Consider the following 25,618-nt stretch of genomic DNA (forward strand, 5'->3'; position numbering starts at 1 on the left):
GTGGGTTTGGAAGAAGCCTTGGTAAATTCCTGCAATGCATCTTGTAGATGATACATGCTGCTGCTACTGTGCATCGGTGGTGGAGGGAGTGAATGTTTGTGGATGTAGTGCCAATCAAGCGGGGTTGCTTTGTTCTGGATGGTGTCAAGCTTCTTGGGTGTTGTGGGAGCTGCACTCATCCAGGCATGTGGGGAGTGTTCCATCACACTCCTGACTTGTGCCTTGTAGATGGTGGACAGGCTTTGGAGAGTCAGGAGGTGGGTTACTCATCACACTATTCCCAGCCTCTGACCTGCTCTTGTAGCCACAATATTTATATGGCTAGTCCAGTTCAGTTTATGGTCAATGGTAAACCCCAGGATGTTGATAGTGGGGGATTCAGCGATGATAATGCCATTGAACATCAAGGGGTGATGGTTGGATTTTCTCTTGTTGGAGATGGTCATTGCCTGGCACTTGTGTGGCACGAATATTACTTGCCACTTGCCAGCTGAAGCCTGGATGTTGTCCAGGTCTTGTTGCAGTTGGACATAGACTGCTTCAGTATTTGAGGAGTCGCGAATGGTGCTGAACATTGTGCAATCATCAGCGAACGTCCCCACTTCTGACCTAATGAAGCAGCTGAAGATGGTTGGGCCGAGGACACTACTCTGAGGAACTCCTGCAGTAATGTCCTGGAGCTGAGATGACTGACCTCCTACAACCACAACCATCTTCCTCTGTGCTAGTTATGAATCCAACCAGCGGAGAATTTTCCCTCTGATTCTGAGTGGCCCAAACAGAGTATCAGTGAGCAGGTTATTGCTAAGCAAGTGGCGCTTGATAGCACTGTTGATGTCCCCTTCCATTAGTTTACTGATGATCGAAAGTAGACTCATGGGTTGGTAATTGGCCATGTTGGATTTGTCCTGCTTTTTGTGTACAGGACATACCTGGGCAATTTTCCACATAGGCAGGTAGATGGCAGTGTTGTAGCTGTACTGGAACAGTTTGGCTAGGGGCGCGGCAAGTTCTGGAGCACAAATCTTCAGTACTATTGCTGGAATATTGTCAGGGTCCATAGACTTTGCAGTATCCCATGTTTCAGCCATTCCTTGAGATCACTTGGAGTGAATCGAATTAATGGTTAAAGACATCTGCTAGTAAAAAATTTGGTCTTTCTCCAGAAATATTTCCTTTTGGCGAGTAGCTGCTGTAAGATACTTATGCCGGTGACTGGTATTTTAACTAAGTGTGCCACCATATATTATGAAGATGGGTATAATTTTCAAACTGGGTGAAATTAAATCTTTTTTTTGCAGCAGTAAAACAGAGAAGCTATTGCATATCAGGCTTTTACTAACCTTCCTCTCTTAGGATTAACAAAGTTGACAACCTATTTTGAAATGATTAAGTTGCATGCTATAATATTCGTTATAGAATAACAGTAGACTTGATACAAGATGATTGTGTCTGAATTTTTTTACAATATATTTTGGATTACTTCTCAAAGGCTAATGGGCGGTGAAAACCTATCTTTAAAGTTGTACAAGTACTCATTTTGTTTTAAGCAACATGCATTTCTCTTCCCTTTCACATGCTGAAAAAATTTATTTGTTTATTTGGCTTTTGCTTCCCTCTTTCCGGAGTGCTATCTGATCATTTATACCCCACCTTCTTTTGTTAAATCCAATTCTTTTCACTAGCTGAAAATCCTCTGTCATTAAGCCAGACTCTTGCCACTGAGTAGTTGAGTAATGGCTAAGTTTCTATCCTCTTTGGCTGTATTACATGATATCAGATAGTTGGTACAGCATTGACTTCCAATTGGCAATTTTTTTATATCACCTGGATGTGAAGTTGGAGAGAACCCTGGCTTACACGCTTGTTCACAGCTCAGCTTTCAGATGGAGTAGTTTACAGTTATTAAATGTATGGGTGAGTGCGCTCACATTTAAATCTGCTTTTCTTCAATTTTGTAAGTGTCCAGTAGGTCCAGTGAGTCCCCTAATTACATGCTAAACCAAGCTCAACATTGCATTGCAGTTATAGGCCACATTGTATCACACCAAAGCTATACATACACTTGAGATGATTTCTTTTATGGATCTATCACTGCTGCATGCTGAAGTTGGTTTGGAGCCCAATATAGGAGTTGTACTGTCATTTTTCATGATAGCAGTAACCTTACATGCACTGTTCAGTAATGCTCATTGTATACTAGTACTCTTATGTTGGCTTGAATTGTATGCAGTAGCTATAGTGTTTGTTGTGGTGCCATCCACAGGCAAGAATGATATACTACAATAACAGATTATAGTTTGACCAGTGGAAAGTATCTACTTCACAAATTCATGAAATAGAAGTTGATCACTGTTCTGCCCATTTTCTGGATTAAAAAAAATGGGAGCCAAGGTAACCAAATTTGCAGGACACCCCCAAGGATACCTGAGAAACGTGAGATACCATATCAGCCACGGATGATTTCAGGGCACCCCAAGCGGTTGCCTGTAACAGCTGCATTTAGCCCCTTGCTAAGCTTCAGAATGCCCCTGAGAAGTTGGGCTGCCTCCAGCGGAGCAAGTGCCAGGTGTGCTTGGCTCAGGTTTACCTAGCATAAGTACAGCCTAGGAACTCTCAGCACGGAAATGGTAAGTTCTAATTCACGTGGAACCAGTAGGAAAGGAGTACTCCACCTAGTTGCTGGATTACTTCTCAAAGACTAACGGGCAGTCAAAACCTATCTTTAAAGTTGTACAAGCACTCATTTTGTTTGAGAAAAATGCATTTCTCTTCCCTTTCACATGCTGAAAATTTTTTGGCTTTTGCTTCCCTCTTTCCTGAGTGCTATTTGATCACTTATACCCCTCCTTCTTTTGTTAAGTCCAATACTTTTCACTATAGCTGCTGCTGGGCATAATAGACCTCTCAGAGAAAAAAAAATCTACCCTCATGTCTCTTTGGATGCCAATAACTTAATGTTTCATTATATAGTCAGTGATTATCTCTCCCTTCTTCCCTTCCCTTTTAAACATTTGTTTATTTCAAAATATTTCATAATTCTTTTTAAATTCAGAAATAATTGTCTTTTAAATATCTTTTGTTAGTGCTGGTGCAAAATCTATGGTTTAAAAGTAATTTTTAAAAATACCGTGCACAACTTGTACTTAATTTTTCTAAACTGGGTCCTTTTGTTGTTTGCAATTGGTTTGAAATTAAGTATCACAATATGCAAAGAGTGCTCTCCTTTTATATGCAAAATAGACCCCACAGTTACAAACTCAGGAGTCACAACCCTTCCTAAACAAATTCCAAAGATTTGTTGGATTGAGCCTGATGCAGTAAGGTTGCTACAGACTTCCGGACACAAGATTGAGTTCAACAATTTCAGATCATGAACTCTCTCCTCCGTCCTCACCCTTTTTGATCCTCTTTTTTCAAATATTTATTTTTTAATTTATATATATTTTTTCCCACCTATTTCTATTATTATTTTTAAATGTATTTCCATCCATTGTTTTATCTCCATCTTTTAGCCTATTTCTATCCCTTCCCCCTACCCCACCCCCACTAGGGTTATCTTGCTCATCCTGCTTTCTACCCTTAATGTCATCATTAGCACATTCCTTATCTAATTTCACCACCATCAACACCCCTTTGTCCTTTTGTCTATGACATCTTTGGCAATCTCTTCTTTGCCTCCACCTATCACTGGCCCTCTATCCAGCTCCACCTGTCCCACCCCCCTCTAACAGCTTATATTCCACCTCATTTCTATTTTTCTTTAGTTCTGATGAAGAGTCATTCGGACTCAAAACGTTAATTCTGTCTTCCTCTCCACAGATGCTGTCAGAGCTGCTGAGTTTTTCCAGCTATTTTTGTTTTTGTTTCACCACCATCAACAACCCTTTGACCTGTTGTTTGTCATCTTTTCGAATCTCTCCTTTGCCTCCACCGATCGCTGGCCTTCTATCCAGCTTCATCTGCCCTACCCCCCTTAAACAGTATATATTTCACCACGTTTTTACTTCTCTTTGGCTCTGAAGACGAGCCATACAGACTTGAAACGTTAACTCTATCTTTCCCTCCGCAGATGCTGAGTTTTTCCAGCAATGTTTGTTTTTGTTTCAGATTTCCAGCATCCGCAGTATTTTGCTTTTTATCTTTATGCTAGAGCTCTGGCCTGCTGAAAAGAATTGGGGAGGGGTGGTGGTGGTGTGGTACATGGGGCAAAAAGGAGAGGCAAAAATCTGCAGAATCAATACCGTATAAAATAGTTACTAAACCCAGTGCTTTGCTATGATATTTTCTCAATTCAAGTGATTGTACAAGAATTTGGACAACAAAAAGTAACCAGCATTTTATAGTTGCCTGGAAGTTTGTCTATTTGAAATAATTTTGAATTGTGCTTACTCCCTCTTCAACTCAGCACTATGTAGAAGAAAATTCCACCAAAGTGCCTTCATTTGCTTTCTATTCAGAGTAGGGAGCAATAGAAAAATCTATCACATTAATATTTAAAAGCTGTTTTATAAAAATCAATTGTATATTTATCAAAATAGTCACTTACGGAATTTTCAATGGAATCAAGTTTTTGCTTTGAGATGCTCATATTCCTAAATTGAATTTAAGGAGGAGGATTTGCTAATGTTTTGGTGGGGGTGGGGAAACAAATTATTCTTTTAACCTCCATTTTTTCATTATAGGACTGACTGCTTCTGACAATGTGATACTATTTTGTACAGGGTATGTGGTTGTAGTTGTTGAATGAACATGAGAGAATTATTAGCTTAAGGTCCTGGTCTTTAAATTTTCTTATGTATGTTCAGTTTTTTTTTTAATACTGGCAGTTATATTCAGCAACTTTTCCCAGGCAGTTCTAGTTGTTGGATGTTTCTAAGGATGGGGAGGCAATGGCATAGTGGTATTGTTGCTGGACTAGTGATCCAGAGACCAAGGGTTTGAATCCAGCCACAGCAGATGGTGGAATTTGAATTTAATAAAAATCTGGAATTAAAAAGTCTAATGATGACTATAAAACCATTGTCGGTTGTAGTAAAAGCCCACCTAGTTCACTAACGTCCTTTAGGGAAGGAAATCTGCCGTCCTTACCTGGTCTGGCCTACATGTGACTCCAGACCCACAGCAATATGGTTGAGTCTTAAATGGCCTCTGAAATGCCCTAGCAAGCCACTCAGTTGTATCAAGCTGCTACAAAGTCACAAAAAAGGAATGGAAACACCCAGCATTGACCTAGGCACCGGAAATGACAACAGCAATCTCAGCCCTGTCGACCCTGCAAAGTTCTCCTTACTAACATCTGGGGGCTTGTGCCAAAATTGAGAGAGCTGTCTCACCAGACTAGTCAAACAACAGCCTGACACACTCATCCTCATGGAATCGTACCTTACAGATAATGTCCCAGACACCACCATCACCATCCCTGGGTACGTCCTGTCTCACCGGCAGGACAGATCCAGCAGAGGGAGGGAGTTGCCCTGGGATTCCTCAACATTGACTCCGGACCCCATGACATTTCATGGCATCAGGTCAAACATGGGCAAGGAAACCTCCTGCCGATTACTACATACCGCCCTCCCTCAGCTGATGAATGATGATGTTGAACATCACTTGGAGGAAGCACTAAAGGTGGCAAAAGCACAGAATGTACTCCAGGTGAGGGACTTCATTGCCAATCACCAAGAGTGGCTCAGTAGCACCACTACTGGCCGATCCTAAAGGACACAACTGCTAGACTGGGTGTGCAGTGAGGGAACCAACAAGAAGGAAAAACATACTTGACCTCATCCTCACCAACCTGCCTGCCACAGATGCATCTGTGCATGACAGTATCAGTAGAAGTAACCATCGCACAGTTGTTGTGGAGACACAATCCCGGCTTCACATTGACAATACCCTCCGTTGTGTTGTGTGGCACTACCGCTGTGCTAAATATGATAAATTTCAAATAGATCTAGCAACTTAAGACTGGGCATCCATGAGGCATTGTGGGCCATCAGCAGCAGCAGAATTGTACTTGAACACAATCTGTAACCTCATGGCCCAGCATATCCCCCAGTCTACCATTACCAACAAGCCAGGTTCAATGAAGAGTGCAGGAGGGCATGCCAGGAGCAGCACCAGGCATACCTAAAAATGAGGTGGCAACCTGATGAAATTATAAAACAGGACTACTTGTGTGCCGAATAGCATCAGCAGCATGTAATAGACAGGGCTAAACGTTTCCACTACCAACGGATCAGATCTAAGCTCTGCAGTCCTGCCACATCCAGTCATGAATGGTGGTGGACAATTAAACAACTCACTGGAGGAGGAGGCTCCACAAATATCACCATCCTCAATGTTGGAGGAGCCCAGCACATCAGTGAAAAAGATAAGGCTGCAGCATTTGTTACAATCTTCAGCCAGAAATGCTGAGTGGGTGATCCATCTCGGCCTCCTCCAGAGGTCCCCAGCATCACAGATGCCAGTCTTCAGCCAATTTGATTCACTCCACGTGATATCAAGTAACGTCCGAAGACACTATGGACCCTGACAATATTCCGGCAACAGTACTGAAGACTTATGCTCCAGAACTTGCCATGCCCCTGGTCAAGCTGTTCCAGTACGGTTACAATACTAGCATCCATCCGGCTGTGTGGAAAATTGCTCAGGAATATCCTGTGGACAAAAAGCAGGACAAATCCAAGCCGGCCAGTTACCACCCCATCAGTCTACTCTCCATCAGTTAAGTAATGGGAGGGGACATCAACAGTGCTATCAAGCAGCACTTACTTAGCAATAACCTGCTCACTGATACTCAGTTTGGGTTCCACCAGGGCCACTCAGCTCCTGACCTCATTACAGCCTTGGATCAAACATTGACAAAAGAGCTAAACTCCTGAGGTGAGGTGAGAGTGACTGCACTTGACATCAAGGAGAGGCATTTGACAGTGTGGGGCATCAAGGAGCCCTTGCAAAACTGGAATCGAAGGGAATCGGGGAAAATTCTCCGCTGGTTGGAGTCATAGCTAGCACAAAAGAAGATGGTTGTGGTTGTTGGAGGTCAGTCTTCTTAGCTTCAGGACATCCCTGCAGGAGTTCCTCAGAGTAGTGTCCTTGGCCCAACCATCTTTAGCTGCTGCATTAATGATCTTTTACCATAAGGTCAGAATTCTGGATGTTTGCTGATTGTGCAATGTTCAGTACCATTCGTGACTCCTCAGATACTGAAGCAGTCTATGTCCAAATGCAGCAAGACCTGGACAATATCCAGACTTGAGCTGACAAGTGTCAGGCAATGACCATCTCCAACAAGAGAGAATCCAACCATCACCCCTTGATGTTCAATGACATTACCATCACTGAATCCCCCACTATCAACATCCTGGGGTTTACCATTGACCATAAACTGAACTGGAGTAGCCATATAAATACTGTGGCTACAAGAGCAGGTCAGAGGTTAAGAATAGTGTGATGAGTAACCCATCACCTGACTCCCCAAAGCCTGTCCACCATCTATAAGGCACAAGTCAGGAGTGTGATGGCATAGTCTCCACATGCCTGGATGAGTGCAGCTCCCACAACACTCAAGATGCTTGACACCATCCAGGATAAAGCAGCCCACTTGATTGGCATCACATCCACAAACATTCACTCCCTCTACCACCGACGCACAGTAGCAGCAGCATGTACTATCTACAAGATGCATTGCAAGAATTCATTAAGGCTCCTTCCAAATCCACGATCACTGCCATCTAGAAGGACAAGGGCAGCAGATAGATTGGAACACCACCGCCTAGAAGGTCCCCTCTAAGTCACTCACCATTATGACTTAGAAACATAGAAATTAGGAGCAGGAGTAGGCAATTTGGCCCTTCGAGCTTACTCCGCCATTCATTCTGATCATGGGTCATCATCCAACTCAATAGACTGCTCCCGCTTTCTCCCCATATCCTTTGATCCCTTTCACCCCAAGAGCTATATCTAACTCCTTCTTGAAAACATACAATGTTTTGGCCTCTACTACTTTCTGTGGTAATGAATTCCACAGACTCACCACTCTCTGGGTGAAGAAATTTCTCCTCATCTCAGTCCTAAATGGTCTACCCCGTATCCTCCGACTGACCCCGATTCTGGACTCCCCCACCATCGGGAACATCCTTCCTGCATCTATCCTGTCTAGTCCTGTTAGAATTTTATAGGTTTCTATGAGATCTCCCCTCATTCTTCTGAACTCCAGCGAATATAATCCTTCACTGTTGCTGGATCAAAATCCTGGAACTCCCTTCGTAATAGCACTATGGATGTACCCACACCCTACATGGACTGCAATGGTTCAAGAAGACAGCTCACCACCACCTTCTCAAGGGCAACTAGGGATGGGCAATAAATGCTGGCCCAGCCAGCGAAGCCCACATCCCATGAATAAATTTTAAAAAATTCTTGAGACTGCTGATTATATGAATTGTGCTACATAATTTTCTGCTTCCTAAAGGTAGTTGGTGTAGGGAATAAAAGATGCTGTTGTAGAAAATGACCTTTTCTGTTGAAAGTTAAACACACAGAGGAACATAGGAGCAGGGATAGGCCATTTGGCCTGTTCGAGTCTGCTCCGCTATTCAGTTAGATCATGGCTGATCACCTACCTCAATATCATTTTCTTGCACTATCAGTATATCCTTTGATGTCATTAGTATCCACAGAAGTATATCTTTCATTAGAGAAGGAGACCAAAACAATACACAATAGTCCATGTGTGGCCTCACCAAGGCTCTATACAATTGCACCAAGACACCTTTACTCCTGTCCTCAAATCCCCTTGCAATGAAGGCCAACATGCCATTTTAGTGACTCATGAACAAGGACACCCAGGTCTCTTTGGACATCAACACTTCCCAACATCTCATAATTTAAGAAATACTTTGCCTTTCTGTTTTTTCTACCAAAGTGGATAACTTATTGGCATTGTTTTCCATCTGCTATGTTCTTGCCCATTCACTTAACCTGTCCAAGTCCCCTTGAAGCCTCCATGCATCCTCCTCAAACTCTCATTCCCACTTAGTTTTGTGCCATCAGCAAATTTGGAAATATCACATTTGGTCCCACGTCCAAATCGTTTGTATCAATTGTGAACAGCTGTGGCACCAATAATGATCCTTGTGGTACCCCTTTATGAACAGCCTACCATCCTGAGAATGACCCGATTACTCCTACTCTGTTTTCCATCTGTTAACCAACTCTCAATCCATATTATCCACAATCTCATGTGCTGTAACTTATGTGGCTGTTGCTGGCAAGGCCAGCATTTATTGCCCATCCCTAATAGGCCTCGAAGGTGATGGTGAGCTGCCTTCTTAAACTGCGGCAGTCCATGTGGTGTAGGTACATCCACAGTGCTATAAGGGACGGAGTGCCATAAATTTGATCCAGTGACAGTGAAGGAATGGCGATATATTTTTAACTCAGGATGGTGAGTGGCTTGGAGGGGAACTTCCAGGTGGTGGTGTTCCCATGTGTCTGCTGCCCTTGTTGTTTGAGGTGGTAGTGGTCGTGGGTGTGGAAGGTGCTGTCTAAGTAAGTGAATTCCTGCACTGCATCTTGTGGATGGCACACACTGCTGCCACTGTGCATTGGTGGAGGGAGTAAATGTTTGTGGATGGGATGGATGGTGACGAGCATCTTGAGTGTTGTTGGAGCTGCACTCATCCAGGGGAGTATTCTATCACACTCCTGACTTGTGCCTTGTAGATGGTGGACAGGCTTTGGGGAGTCAGGAGGTGAGCTACTCGCTGCAGGATTCCTAGCCTCTGACCTGCTCTTGTAGTTTCTGGTCAATGGTACCCCCCAGGATATTGATAATGGGGGGTTCAGCAATGGCAATGCCATTGAATGTAAAGGGGCGATAGTTAGATCCTCTCTTGTTGGAGATAGTCATTGCCTGGCACTTATGAGGCGCGAATCTTACTGGAGCCCAAGCCTGGATAACAGGTTTCCTTCCCTAAAAGGCATTAATGAACCAGATGGGTTTTTACGACAATCGGCAATGGTTTTGTGGTCGTCATCAGACTTTTAATTCTGCCGTGGTGGGATTTGAACCCGGGTCCCCAGAGCATTACCCTGGCTTTTTGGAGTACCAGTCTAGTGACAATACCGCTATGCAACTTCCTCCCCTAAATTTGCCCAGGTCTTGCTGCATTTGGACAGTATCTGAGGAGTCAAGAATGGTGCTGAACATTGTGCAATCATCAGCGGACATGCCCACTTCTGATGTCATTGATGAAGCAGTTGAAGATGGTTGGGCCTAGGACACTACCCTGAGGAACTCCAGCAGTGATGTCCTGGAACTGAGATGATTGACCTCCAACAACCACAACCATCTTCCATTTTGCTCGGTATGACTCCAACCAGCAGAGTGTTTTCCCCCTGATTCCCATTGACTCCAGCTTTACTGGGGCTCCCTGATGCCACATTTGGTCAAAGGCTGCCTTGATGTCAAGGCCAGTCACTCTCACTTCACGTCTGGAGTTCAGCTCTTCTGTCCGTGTTTGAATCAAGACTTTTAATGAGGTCAGGAGCTGAGTGACCCAAACTGAGCGTCAGTGAGCAGGTTATTGCTAAGCAAGTGCCGCCTGATAGTACTGTGGATGACCCCTTCCATCACTTTACTGATGGTCAAGAGTAGACTGATGGGGCGCTAATTGGACAGGTTGGATTTGTCCTACTTTTTGTGGACAAAATATACCTGTGCAATTTTCCACATTGCTGGATAGATGCCAGTGTTGTAACTGTACTGGAACTACTTGGCTAGGGGCGCGATAAGTTCTGGAGCACAAGCCTTCAGTACAATTGCCACCTGAGTGGGACCTTATCAAATGCCTTGTGAAAATCCAAATACACCACACCCACTGGTTCTCCATTACCTATACTACAGATAACATCCTCAGAAAAGCTCCAATAGGCTTGTCAAACATGATTTCCCTTTCATAAATCCATGTCAATTCTGCCCGATCATATCATCATTTTCCAAACATCTAGTCATCATATCCTTTGCAATAGATTCCAACTTTTTCCCTACTAATGGTAAACTAACAGGTTTGTAGTTCTCTGTTTTCTCTGTTTCTCCCTTCATAAATCGTGGGGCTATGTTTGCTACTTTCCAGTCCGCAGCAACCTTTACAAAATCTATAGAAATTTGAAACTTAACTACCAATGCGTCCACTATCTCTCGCTGCCTTTTCCAACAGTCTGTGGTATAGCTTATCAGGTCCAGGGGATTTATCAACCTTCAATCCAATTATTTTTTGAGTGCTACCACTTTATTAAGACTATTTTCCTTCAGTTCCTTGTTTTCACAAGCCTCTTGGTTCCCTCATATTTCCGGGAGATTTTCTGTATTCTCCTCCATGAATACAAACGCAAAGTAATTAGTTTCTCCTCCATTTCACTATTCTCCATTATAAATTCTCCTGTCTCCACCTGTAGTGGACTCCCATTTGCCCTTGCTAATCTTTTCCTTTTCACATACCTAAAGAAGCTTTTATAGCCTGCCTTTATGTTTCTCACTAACTTGCGTTCATATTCTCTTTACTCTTTCTTTATCAGTTTCTTGGTCCTCCTTTGCTGGATTCTAAATTGCTTCCAATCCTCAGGCTTACCACTTTTTCTGGCAATCTTATAAGCCACTTCCTTTGATCTAATGCATTGTTTAACTTTATTTGTTAGACACAGTTGATTCACCTTTCCTGTTGGGTTTTAGCTTATTAGAGAAATGTATATTTGCTGTAGACCATATAATACTGCTTTAAATACTAGCCATTGCCTGACTATCATCTAATTTTTTTAGTGTATTTTCCCAATGCACCACAGCCAACTATTTAGACACAACTTTTAGAACACTGTAAAGGCAAGTTACTCAGCATCTAACTCCCTCCATAAACCTGCTCATCCAAACCTCTGCTGCACATATCTTATTCCACAGGGACCATTTCACCAGCACTCCATCCTTGCTGAGTTACACTGGATCCCTTTCGTATCCTAATAAAAACACCTAATTGAATGGGCTTTTGACACCACCCCCTAATCTTTCCATCTTTGGCTCCATGTTCATTTTCCTCACTCTTGAAGGAGGTGGCCTCCGAGATTGTGGATGCATTGGGGGGTATCTTTCAAAATTCTGTAGATTTTGGAAAGGGTCCTGCAGATTGGAAAGTAGCAAACGTTTAAGAAGGGAGGGAGAGGGAAAATGGAGAACTGGGCCTGTTAGTTTGACATCAGTAATAGGGAAATGTTAGAATCTATTACAAAGGATGTGATAATTAGACACTTGGAGAATAATGGTACGATTGAGCAGAGACAACATAGATTTATGAAAGGGAAATCATGTTTGACAAATCTATTGGAGATTTTTGAGGATGTTTCCTGTAGCATAGCTAGAGAAGGACCAGTGGATGTGGTGTATTTGGATTTTCACAAGGCTTTTGATAAGGTCCTACATAGGAGGTTAGTAAATTAGAGCACGTGTGATTGGGGTAATATGCTGGTATGGATTTCTACCATCTGACCAGAATACACTTGCTACAGAGTGCATTAAAGCAAGAAGATTTATTTTAACCCTCCTATTGTAGTCATTGCTTTGAGCCTGGTATCCCTACCGCTACATTAATGGCCCATTTACTTAAGGCTAACATCTTTTAATTAAAGCAATCAGTAATGTAAATTAGAGGGAGTTGGAATATTCAAGTGCATTTTTGGTATTCTAGCCCAGTAATAATTAGCTGTTTATTCATAAGACTAATTTTATGCCATTTTCACACATGGATGTAGCCAGGACTTGTTAAAGTAGCAAAATGAATAGCAGCATTAAATACAATCCTGGGTGTCTTTATAAGGTTAGGGATATGCAGCAAATTCACTTGGAAGCCTGTTCAGTTAGTTTAATTGGTTTATTCCAAACCATTGCTTTACTGGATTAAATGTTTAATGTATGTTGCAGTTTAAGTGTAATTTATAGATAAATATTGGCAGTTTTGCATTGATGTCTCACAAGTTCAGTGATATTTGCTTTTTTTTTGGTGGGGGGTGGGGGGGGTAGATTTTGTGTATGACACTTCCCAAAAATGAAATACATACAACTCGGTTCTGTTAAATAGATATTGTGAAACATTCTGGAATTTGCTATTTGGTGTATGGCTTACTTGAGAAATAACTGAAGTTATTTATATTTTCATTCTAATTTTTCCATTCTGAATCTGCGAAAATATGAAATGCCTAATAATTATTTGGAGACGTTCTCCTACTGTACAAGGCAGGATTGAATATAGTACCTTGCTTAAAGATGTTTGTCTATTGCGAAAAAAAGCTACATTAGAAATTGCGACCCAAGCCACTAAAAAGATTAAAAATGCTCTGCTTACTCAGGAGTGAAATCATCAAATTAAACTGTTTGTGCTGACAAAAGACAAATTTGGTTTTCAGCAAACGGTGCAAGATAGTTTGATTGCTCGGCTTGTCCAGGGATGTTCTTGGCAGACACTTGTAATGAAATGTAGAGCGTTTGCATAAAATTAAAGTGTTGCAGGCGATCAGCAGTTCAGCTATAGGAAGGCAAGAGGAGGTCTTCCTCAATCTCTTGTGAATAAACTTACTCCCCTGACACTGAAGTTGTTTCATATTCATAAATCAGCTTTTTGTGCATTGGCAATGTCGGCCTGCGGAGCAAGCATTACCACCTAGAGACTAGGCCTCTCAGCCAAGAACCAGGGTGAAAAACGATCACAATTGATGGGGCTGCGGAGTGCACCAAATTTTTACACAGAACAAGCAGCAAATTGAATAACAATGAGTAAGTGTGAATAAGCACTCTGTCACACCATTCTGACACTGATGGATGAGAAGGTCCTAAATGTTGTACTTTCGCCGCTGCACAGATCCTGTACTGTGGCAGGCTTCAGAATAAGGAACAGGCTGAAGTGGCAAATGGGGCCTTGGGTACTTAAAATGGACTGCTGTGTAGCATTACAGCAGGGTTAGGAGAATGCCACAAAAGGCATTTAGGAAAAATGAGAAATCCTGTTTAAAGGAACTAATTATAATGTTCTTGAAAAGGTGACAGCGTTTCAAACAGCGAGACTCGTATAACCCTAAGACCTTTTGTTACTGTTTAAATTTAATACATGAACTTGCAGGTGTATAGAAAAAATAGAATTCTTCAAGTCATCTTGAAAGTCTACTTATGAGGCTAGCTTGTACATTTTAAAAAGCTAAATGTCTTAAATATTCAAAAAGCAATAGGTCTTTAAAGGTCACACTTCAGAATGTTGGCTTGCACCAGAACTTGTGTCACTGATCAGACATGTCAATTCTGTCATACACATTCAAACGTTACACCACTTTTAACAACTAGTATATCTTTGGTGCCTGATTCGTCCATCACACAGAAAATCCCTTGTGCTGCCATGTTTTACACAACTAACTTTGTGCCCATCAATGTATTTAGCTTGGGATGAAAAGAATAAAGGAGTACTTTCCCATATTTGAATACAAATTGCTGAAGTAGATTATAAGGCATTCAGTATATTTTCATTTTTGAAAAAAACAAATCTATAATCTCTTATATGGGGCAGTGCACTATATCATGGAGTAGTGTATTAGTTTGTGAATTTGTGCCTTCTGTTCTGAGATAGTGGTCTCCATTGTGCTGATTTTGGGAGGAACTGAGTGGATGTCTGCAGGCTCTTCATAGGGGAGGCATATTTGAGAAAGTGTTATCCCAGGTCCCTGTTGTGCAATTCCTGATGACTAGTTTGAAATTTGCAATAGTGCAAGCTTGAAAGTAGGTTGTTTTCTTGACCGGTGATGCTGCCTGGTGTGGAAAGGCTAGAGAGATGTGTAAAACAGAAAATGGATTCAGGATTAACAGTTGACCCTTGGAAAAGAAATATTAACACAAAATCCATGAAAACTAAGGAAAATAGAGTTCTGAGAGAGCATGGGAAACTAGGGCCAAGAAAATTTAAATGCTTAATTAGACCATAACGAATAAGAGGATGTATGTGTTTCACAATTTCACCAATTGATTTGACATGAAGTAAAATGAAGCTAGTAGGGAAAGCCCATTTTGAAAAGAGGGAAGCGCCATTCAAAAATGGACAATAGTCATATATCCACTGAGTGTAGCCATGTTACCTGCATGCAAAAGTCAAATAGGGTAGTCTTTACTACGCCCAAACTTTGCTCCCTGAATATGGTGGCAATAGTAGAAATTTCCTAGCTTATGCAGTGGGTCCTGAGTAAACCTGTCCTCCTTTCTGTGTAAAAATGGTCATGTTCCAGTACATTATGAACTTTCAGTCAACACTTTAACATTTTAAGCACAGCAGACTATTAAAATGGCCACTGCAAATAGTGTGTGCTTTGTCATTTCGAGCTCCAGACAGTCCTGAATCTGAAGCAAATTCTTAATTAGACATGGACATTCACAGTCATCTGGGGAGTTCACACACCCCTTTGTTTAAGGATGAATCACCAACAGCAGAATTGTAGCATTCCAGCTGGCTCACCTTTCTGTTTCGCCACGAATAAAAGAAACATCAAAACAATATGTGTGTTAAATTAAAGTGAATTTTAAGGTGCCAAATGACAATATAGGATGTGTAATCAACTGACCACCCCTTTTTGGAAAAAAGGAGTTTGCACTTGTACAAGTCACGTGGTGAGAAGGCCATTTTGTTGCCCACCTTTAAAATAACTGCAAGAAGCTTTTCTGCAGAAACGAGAGTTTCATCAGAAAGCCATCGAACCTGGCGCACATCATACAAGCAGCCAAGGTAAAAAACAACGATACCATGAAAGTGGGAGAAAGACTACTTCCAGTCTGTTCCAGCTTCGAGTTCACCTGAGAACCCTGCTAGCAATTTGATTACAAGAGGCCTCATAGCTTAGTGAGCATCATCTGCTTTACAAGAACTTTATTTCAAATAAATCATCAACTCATCTAAGAAATTAGAGGCCTGCCATGAAGGAGACTGAGACAATCATAAATTGTAATTGTATTGTTTTACCTTCATCTGTATATAATCTGTGTATGTGTGATAATGTATGTGAGTCAAGTGAGAGACATCTCTTTTAAATCTCCATGGGTAAGTGTGAGATAAGCTTTTTTTTAAAACTCTCAAAGCTTGCTGCTGGAATCATTTTAATTGGGGCAGTCACTCTGAGGGTTAGAAAACACACACCTTTTACATTCAAATGTATTGATCACAGGCAATAAAAAGGAGCACACAAATTTTGTCCGTGACAAAATAGCTACTTTTGGAGGATTAAATATAGAAGATAAATTTGGAAGAAAGATAGATTGCTTGCCAATTTGCATGTCATGTAATGTCCTCTTCTGAGTTAAAATAACCTGCAAGTGGCAGTTTGTTTCCCCCTTTTATCCTTTGCACTTTGAAGTAGGAATATGAGCTCTTCGTATTTGGTTGTGTTACACCTGCATTTTCTAGCACTAAGGCAGCGTTGAAGATAATAGCTGAAGAGATACTTGTATACTAATGCTTATCATTGGAAAAGACAGTGTGCATAGTGGGACTCACAATTTATGGAAAAATTAGATTCCAGCAGCTTGTGTCCTATGATCTCGAGAAAATAGTGAAATTATTTGGAGGAATAGAGAAAATCGGAATGCTGTAATAACATTCCTTTAAGAGGGAGATATATCTTCTGTTTCTGCCAATTGTATTACCACCCAGAACTGATAAGGTTAGCACTTTTACTTAGAATGAAGAGTTCTCTTATTTAGTTGTAGTAATCTGCTGAGTACTTTTGAGATCTTAATTGTTATCTAGAAAAGGTTTCTCCTGTCTTGTGCATTTCAGGAGAATCCAAGAGGTGATAGTATAGTAAATTGTTTTTAAACATTAAACTCAATTTTACACAGTTTATTTATAACCTTACTTTAGGTTTCAGCTTGCCAAATTCAGATGCTGCAATTTTTTGCTTTGCGCTCTGCAATGTAGTTACTTTTCACACAAAAGCTCTTTGTTCAAAAGTGACCGTCACCAGCCTGATTGCTTTATTCTGTGCTTTTCTTGCCTTGTTTTACAGTTGCCTTTTGGTCTTCTGGCTTTCAAAGAGATTGGTCAGACATTATTGGTGCCCAAGCTGGTGTCATTTGGGTGCAGTGGGGGTGGTGAGAGTTTTGCCAAAAGTTAAGGATGTGGTTATGGTCAACCCTCACCTTAAAATTTCCCTTTTAATAGTTAGAAATTTAAAATTAGATCATTTCTACAAACAATTGTGCATCACTTTAAATGTCTATCTTTATAAATTGCAATCAAATTGAAGTTGCAATTATAGAGTATGCACTGTAGACTGAAGGAAACTTTGTTTCTAATTATTTTCAGGAAAGGACGTTAGTTCACTGTAAAAATTCAACAAACCTCTTCAGAAATTGAAATTATCTTCCTTAATTTTTAGTTTGTAAGATGCATGCATTCTGAATTTCAAAAATGTAAACTATTCTCTGTAGGTTACATTTTGTTCCAAGTAACCGATCTATTATATTTTAGAGGTAAAGTCCCATTAATTAGGTGTATAGCCATCACAATATTTCCTTATAACTGCAGAAAACAGCTAACCTTACCCTAAATAACCTTAACCCAATTCAACCCTCGGCAACAATAAAGAATTGAAAAATAATGTAATGCTGACAAAAGTTTATTTTTAAAATCATTATTTGTTTAAGATACTAGCTGTTAGAAAAGAGGACCCTTTTTGTGACAGTAATGTTAAACCTACCGTCTGGAAGCAACAGAGGCAGTGTACTGTAAAAATTGTTTTCATAGCAGTAGATTACTTTTTTTAGGTGAAGGTTCACGACAATAAATTTTTGCTTCAGATAAATGTCATCTGAACAAGTTCCTGCTGCAATAAAATTATAGCCCACATTTTTAAGTCACCTGTTCTATATGATTAGTTAAACTGTAGCTGAGTGATCACACCAGACCATAGTTTGCTGTTTTGAGTAAAGCTGTTTCCTTAATGTCGGTTACCAGAAACACATTTCCTAAAATTGTGCAAGATTTTTTCATTTAAGTGAATGAGTTCATGGGACCTAATTGATCAGATGAGCTTTTTAACCAGTGTACGTGTATGCACACATGTCTGAATGTAACTTACGGAAATATAAATGTGAGAGATGCATTTATAACAGATTATTTGACATTTTAATTATGAGGATTACTTATATTTTAGTTACCCAAATTGTTCCTAAAAACTATTAAATTCCAAAGAGTTTTCAAAAAATGGTTTGCAGAACTGGCAAAATTTATTTTTAAGACTATCTCCATGACATTGATCTGGTAGCTTTCTGTGCCGCAGTACTGTTTCTGTTCTTAAAATTTTGTCTTGGAAACTGATCACAGTGTTAGTTGTAGTTATCTAAACTTCACTCTATACTCATTCCCACAAATATTGGGGACCAGGCACTAGGTTGAGGTAGTGCCAAATCAATTGAGACTGGATGTGCCACACAGAAGCTAGAAGTTGGGGAAGAAGAAGAAATAACTTGCATTTATATAGTGCATTATTATATCTTCAGGATCTCTTGAAGTTCTTTACAAATAGTAAATAATTCTGTTTTTAAAAGTGCAGTCACTGTTGTTATGTAGGCAAATGTGGCAGCCAGTGTGCATGAAGCAAGATCTCAAAAAGCAAATGGACAAATGCTGGTGTTGGTTGAGGGAGGAATGTTGGAATGAGAAAATATCCTACTCTTTAAATAATGTTGTGATACCTTTTAAGTCTGCCTAGGCAGGCAGCAGTTTACCATCTCGTCTGGAAGAGGGCAATGCAGCACTTCTTTCAACAGGTTACTGGATTTTAAACCTAGAATATTTATTCAAGCTCATAATGAGTTTGAATCCATAACTCTGACTCAAGCAAGTGTTTTACCAACTGAGCTAAACTGATACCTGCTTTCCTTTACTCCATTCCAGTGGATATGCACCCAGAAAATTAAGCTGTTTTGATACATACTTTAAATCTCCAGTAGGCAGTCATTGCTTATTCTGTACCCTTTTAGTTCCCTACAGCTTTAAGCAATAGATTTTGTTTCAGCAAATTGCTACATTCTAATCGTCCTGAATTTAGTGATATTTTATCCCAGGGTTACCTGTCAGATTGAATATGACTATTCAGCACACTGATCAATTTATTTCTTGTAAATCTGATGCTTTTGGGCCTTGTATTTGATCTATAATCAGACTTCTTAAATGTTGCTGATGAGAAAGTCAGTATTTTTTCTCAACACCATAACTGTCAAGTTGTATTATGCCATTACATATTCACCAGAATTGATAAAGTCAGCAGGACATCTCATTCAAAAGCCTTTAATCGCTACCTCTTTTCAATTCAAATCCATTGCGGAGGTCGACCAGTGTTCACAAATCACTTTAAATGGGAAGTGCTGTTTCTTGTGCAGGCCTGCTAAATGAGAAGTAGTATGCAGAGTTACTTAAAACAGTAATAAATGCCAAAAAGTTATTTTAATTGGATTGAAAAATAGGCACCAAATGCATTTTTCAGCAGAAATAGAAGTTTCTAAACCATTTAGTAACTATATAGCAGATGGGATGATGTGTTTTAAAGCCCCATGCTTTGCTCTGTGTGGCACAAATTGTTAACATTTCTCATTTTCAAAATGATGCTGAATTGCTTTTAATGCCTAATATAGAAGCTGTTATATATTTGCTGTATGGGAGAATTAGGTATTGGTAAGATTACACCACATGCAATTGCAGTCCCACCTAATTGGATATTCATTGACCATTTGAAATTGACAGATAATCTATTTTTGCACCATTTTAACATTTTGTAATCAATTTTTTTTAAGAGTTTAGTCATTTCTTCTCTATCAATGGCCGCCCAGATGGAGGCAATAGCGGTTTAGGTTATGAAAATTACTTGATATTGGTCGACAGATGTCAGTGAAAGAGATCTATAGTTTATGCGAAAGTAGAGCCTTTTAGATTCCTTTTGTAAAGCACAATATGCAGCTGATGGATAGAGCAGGATGTAATTTGTCCAGCGAGCTGTCTTAACTTTGAATCTCTGTAACATCACCCGTCTTAGCTCACTTGCTGCTGAAACCCTCATCCTTGCCTTTGTTACCTCTGGACTCGACTAGTCCAGTGCACTTCCGGTTGGCCTTCCACATTCTACCCTCTGTAAACTTGAGGTCATTCATAACTCTGCTGCCCATACTTTAACTCTCAGCATTGATCACCATTTCCTGATCACCCCTGTGTTTATGTTAGAGGTGCTATATAAGTGTAAGTTTTTGTTAACAAAGCTGCTATATCCAGAGCTTGCTTTCTCTATATATTGATGGGCAGTTTGGTACTCTGAAGGTATTAAGTTTATAGCCTGGCTTGGACATACAAGTACAGCGCATTTTCTCCACAATTTGATCTCTAGCTGATCAAATATATTGTTCTGTTGCTGTTTCAGTCTCAGATGATTGCATACACTGACTTTCCAATCTTGGGCATTTTTGTGGGAAGCACCTCCATGTTCAAAAGAGCGAATCCAGGTTCCTCCTCTGGTCAATAACTGCATGAATGGGTTGCCTGGTAAGGGAAGGAATAAGAGATTGTATCATTAAAAAATCATATAAATTTCAACACAAAATCAAATCATTTGCATTTATGTAGTGCCTTGTCATGTCCACTGATATCCCAAAGCACCCCACAGCCTTTGAATTGCTTTAAGGGTAATCATTGTTTCATAGGCAAATGTGGCCACCACTTTCAACACAGCATGCTCCTGCAATCAGCAAATGAGATGAATGATTAGATATATCTGTATTTGGAGATTTTGATTCAGGGAGGAAAGTTGGCCTGCTTCGTTGAATTAGGCCATGGAATTCTTTACATATATCTGAATAGGTGAAATGAGACAGTTTAACATTTCATCCAAAAGATGACAACACTCCACCAGTGAAGCATTCCTCCAGTACTGCATTGATATGTTAGTCTCAATTGTATGACCAATTCCTGGAAAGGGTCCAAACCAGTCGTGTTCTGACTCAGTGGTGAGAGTAATTCCAAATAAAGCAAGCTGGCCCTCAGATATTTCAGCAGTCATCCTTTTGCCACTGCTAGCTCAACATCAGAGCTGTTTTAATCCTGGCCTGCATTTTCTTTCCCAAATTCAATTTGCTCCTGAATGCTGCAATTCACCTTAGCTTGATCCAGCCAATTATAGTAATATGTTCCATATTTTAATCTTTTGTTTTAAAAAAAAAATCCTTCTAACACACTTTTATGCTTTCAGTACTATTCCTAGATGTTATGCCTGAAAGGGCTAGTTTGTCATCATTGAAGCATGTTCCCACCTACCTGCAGCCTGATTTTATCTTCAAGATAGCATGGGGTATGGTAACCAACACAACAGGCTTGCTATTGCATCTGCTTCTGCATCTGACTGGACAGCAAATAGAAGGACTGGACCTAATTTGATTTGGAAGTCAATTTCCAAAGCAAATTGAAAAAATGTAGACAGTTACAAAAATTTGAGATTGCCTTATTATTAGATCAGCAGGGGAGCAGGAAAGAAAACAAGTTGTGCTGCCCGTCTGTCTTCAATCCATTCAACCTGTGTACCATGGTCTATAAAGATGTGAAGTTAACTGCAGTACATGGAGCTAGCTATAACTAATGATGTGCTTAAATATTTACACACTTATATTTGTAAAGATTAACATAATACATGTGATTTTTAATGCTTTTAATTCTTAAACAGGTTCTGGATCTTTGGCCGCAATGGCAGTATTTGAAGATCGATACAAGCAAGACATGGAGGTGAGAGTGTGACCACTGTAAATAATAGCTGTTGAGCTGGCATTTTTATTGATCTGTAATACAGAAAGAAAGAAGAATCTGTAAATATTTTCATTTTCTAAATTCCTGTTCCCAAAAGGGTAAAAGTATGTGGTTTGAAAATCGGACTTTGAACACAACTTATAAAGGATACCAGTCAGTCTGGTTTTAATGTTATTAAGTATGAGGGTGAATACAGAATTAGATTTTTTTACCTTTCCTATCCCTACCTCACATCTGATGACATTATTGCCCTGGCTGTGGATAAATTTTTCAAGTCTGGTGTGCATTACATAATTTTAGATTTGATACTGATAAACAGCTAACCAAAATGTACATTTTGAACATTGAAGACTTAAAAGGTTAAAGTTTATATTATAGAGAAATTAGAGAATTGTGAAACTTAATGGAAAAAGAACAAGATAAATTTTGCAGGCTGTTTAAAATTATTTATTCTTCAATAAAGGAAGGTAGGCAAGGAACACGATAATCAAGTTAGAATAATTATTTTAGGTGTTATACAAGGAATTGTATAATAACCAAGCAAGTCCTGAAAGTAACAAGGAATGTTTTAAATTATGAAGGGATCGTATTTATGGAAGAAAATAAGAAAGAGATGGAATATGATCCACATCTTCAAATCACTGACAGATATGAGCCGTACAAGTGTAATGCTATTCAACTTAAACTCGGATTCTAGAGCTGCAGGACAAAAGTACGGAATTGGCAAATCTCAATTGAGGGTAGAGAAAATACTCTTTTCCCCACAAAGTAGACTCATAGACCTTTACAGCATAGAAGGAGGCCATTTGGCCCATCGTGTCTGTGCCGGTCAACAAAGTTCTGACTAAACTAATCCCATTTTCCAGCACTTGCCCTGTAGCCCTGGAGGTTATGGCAATGCAAGTGAATATCTAAATACTTCTTAAATGTTACGAGAGTTTCTGACTCAACCATCCTTTCAGGCAGTGAGTTCCACACTCTCACCATCTTTTGGGTGAAAATAGTTCCCCTTAACTCCCCTCTTAGCCCCCTACCTCTTACCTTAAATCTATGCCTCTTGGTTATTGACCTATCTACGAATGGAGAAAGTGCCTTCTTATCCACCTTATCTATGCCCCTCATAATCTTATACACCTCTATCAGGTCCCCTCTCACCTTCGCTGCTCCAAGGAAAACAACCCCAGCCTATCCAATCTTCCTCATAGCTCAGACCCTGCAGCCCATGCATCACCTTGGTAAATCTCCTCTGCACCCTGTCCAGAGCAATCACATCCTTCCTATCATGTGGTAACCAGAACTGGACGCAGTACTCCAGTTGTGGCCTAACCAGCGTTTTATACAGTTCCAGCATAACCTCCCTGCTCTTGTATTCTATGCCTCGGCTAATAAAGGCAAGTATCCCATATGCCTTCTTAACCACCTTATCTACCTGCCCTGCTACCTTCAGGGATCTGTGGACATGCACACCGAGGTCCCTTTGATCTTTAGTACTTTCCAGGGTCCTGCCATTCATAGCATAATTGCTTGCCTTGTTAGCCTTTCCCAAGTGCATTACCTCACATTTTTCCAGGTTGAATTCCATTTGCCACTGCTCTGCCCACCTGACCAGTCCATTGATATCCTCCTGCAGTTTTACAGCTCTCCTCCTCAGTATTTACCACCCTACCAATTTTCGTGTCATCCGCAAACTTCTTGATCATACCCCGTACATTTAAGTCCAAATCATTTATGTACACCAAAAGCAGCATAGGCCCCAGCACCGAGCCCTGCAGAACCCCACTGGGAACAGACTTCCAGTCACACAAACATCCCTCTACCATCACCCTCTGCTTCTTGCCTCTCAGCCAATTTTGGTTCCAGTGTGCCACTTTCCCTTGGATCCCAAGGGCTCTTACTTTCTTGACCAGTTTGCAATCAGAGACCTTATCAAAAGCCTTGATAAAGTCCATGTACAACACATCAAATGCATCACCCTCATCAACACACCTGGTTACCTCCTCAAAAAATTCGATCCAATTTGTCAAACACAACCTTTCCTTAACAAATCCGTGCTGACTATCCCTGATTAATCCACATCACTCCGAGTGCAGATATATGCTTTCCCTCAGAATTCTTTCTAGTAACTTCCCCACCGCCGAGGGCAGACTGACTGGCCTGTAATTTCCTGGTCTATCCCTTTTTTAATAATGGGTCAATGTTAGCAGTCCTCCAGTCCTCTGGCACCTCACCTGTGGCCAGAGAGGATTTGAAAATTACTGCTAGGGGGGGGATTGGAATCTTAACCCCAAAAAATGAGTGGGTTTGGGTTGGGTGGGGTGGGTGTTAAAAATAAGAACCCAACCTCAACCTGCCACTTCTGGTTTTAAGGGGTTGTAGGGGGTAGTGAGGGGAAGGCAGGGCAGGTTGATGTGTTGCTACCAATCCACTCCCAGGAGGTGGATAATCAACATAAATATAATGAGGCTGCACGTCTAATATTAACCACTATTATTTCAAATTTAATTCCATCGAACTGGTTTCCAAAGTCTCTAGAAATTCAACAACTGAAGGAAGGCAATGACTGCTGGACCCAGGAAGTAACCCTCTTTTCATTTATCCGCTGTGTCCAGCGTGCCTGCCTCACCAAATCCCCCCAGCCCTCCCCCAACTTCTCCAGGCCTCCTGTCAGAGCCCCGCACCCCCACCCCCAACATACATACCTGCATGCACACATACGATGGACGGAATGGGCCAAATGCTATTTGTTGCTCGTGCTCTTACAGTAAAAGTGAGTTAAGTGGATAGGAGAGAATAGAAGAGGAAGAACTCTGGCGAGGATTTTGTCAAAAGCGTGCCATTCCTGATGTCGTATCCGAACTGTGCGTCACTTCCACAACCCGCCTCACTACTGACTGACCCTAGCCACCCCTGAGCCTCTCTGCAAGGGTCCATTCTCCTCCTCCTCTCCCTTGTGCTGTAGAATTAAACGAGGAAAATCGTTGACCTTACACAACTGCACACAGCCAAAAGGTGCACGCTACCTTTACTTTATTTTTTTTTTATTCGTTCACGGGATGTAGGCTTCACTGGCTGGGCCAGCATTTATTGCCCGTCTCTAGTTGCCCTTGAGAAGCTGGTGGTGAGCTGCCTTATTGAACCGCTGCAGTGCATGTGGTGTAAATGATGGCGAACTAGGTGCCACGAGATTCTCGTGCGCCACTGGCTTTATTTTGAAGGTAGGACTTTATTGAGAACTGTTTCATGTGGATGGGTATTCACAGCATGCAAACATATTACAAGTGTGAACTTGCCCACAGGATGGCATAATGATGGACATGCTACAAACATACTGCTGACTTAATCTAGGCACCTCAACCTGCTGTCGGGAAATTAAAGGTTTGCATCCTCCCTAAATAAGTCAGCCTGCCCGCCACGTTTCCTGCCCTTTTAGGCTTCATAAAATAACCCCTTCTATTCCCTATTGTGACTCACTGGAAAAGGCATGGATTGAAAGTACATGTTCACATGAAAAATGTTGCAAAGGGTTTTGTGAATTATGCATTATTAATTGCTATACGCAGCATTATTGAGAAAGTGTAGTGTCTCCATTGAGTCTGCCATAGTGTAATGAACTTCTATTATAGCTGTTACAGAGAAGAGGGATTTAAAAGTGCCAAGTAGAAGAGGATCTGTACAAGTACGTACAGCCATCTAAAGGAATTGATAAAGGATTAATAGCAGTACATAAGATTGTTCTGTAACAGCAGGAGAATTAGATG

At 40.8% G+C, this 25,618-nt stretch overlaps 1 protein-coding gene across 1 annotated transcript in view; it reads left to right on the forward strand.

Annotated features, from left to right (window-relative positions):
• Window positions 1-25,618, forward strand: part of psmb7 (proteasome 20S subunit beta 7) — a 71,100-nt gene that overhangs the window by 23,167 nt on the left and 22,315 nt on the right. The window contains exon 6 of the mRNA XM_041193613.1: window positions 21,781-21,839. Within this exon, the coding sequence (XP_041049547.1) occupies window positions 21,781-21,839 (59 nt within the window). The remainder of the gene's footprint in view (window positions 1-21,780; window positions 21,840-25,618) is intronic.

Source organism: Carcharodon carcharias, chromosome 8 (genome assembly GCF_017639515.1).
Source record: "Carcharodon carcharias isolate sCarCar2 chromosome 8, sCarCar2.pri, whole genome shotgun sequence".
In the NCBI taxonomy this organism is placed as follows: Eukaryota; Metazoa; Chordata; class Chondrichthyes; order Lamniformes; family Lamnidae; genus Carcharodon; species Carcharodon carcharias.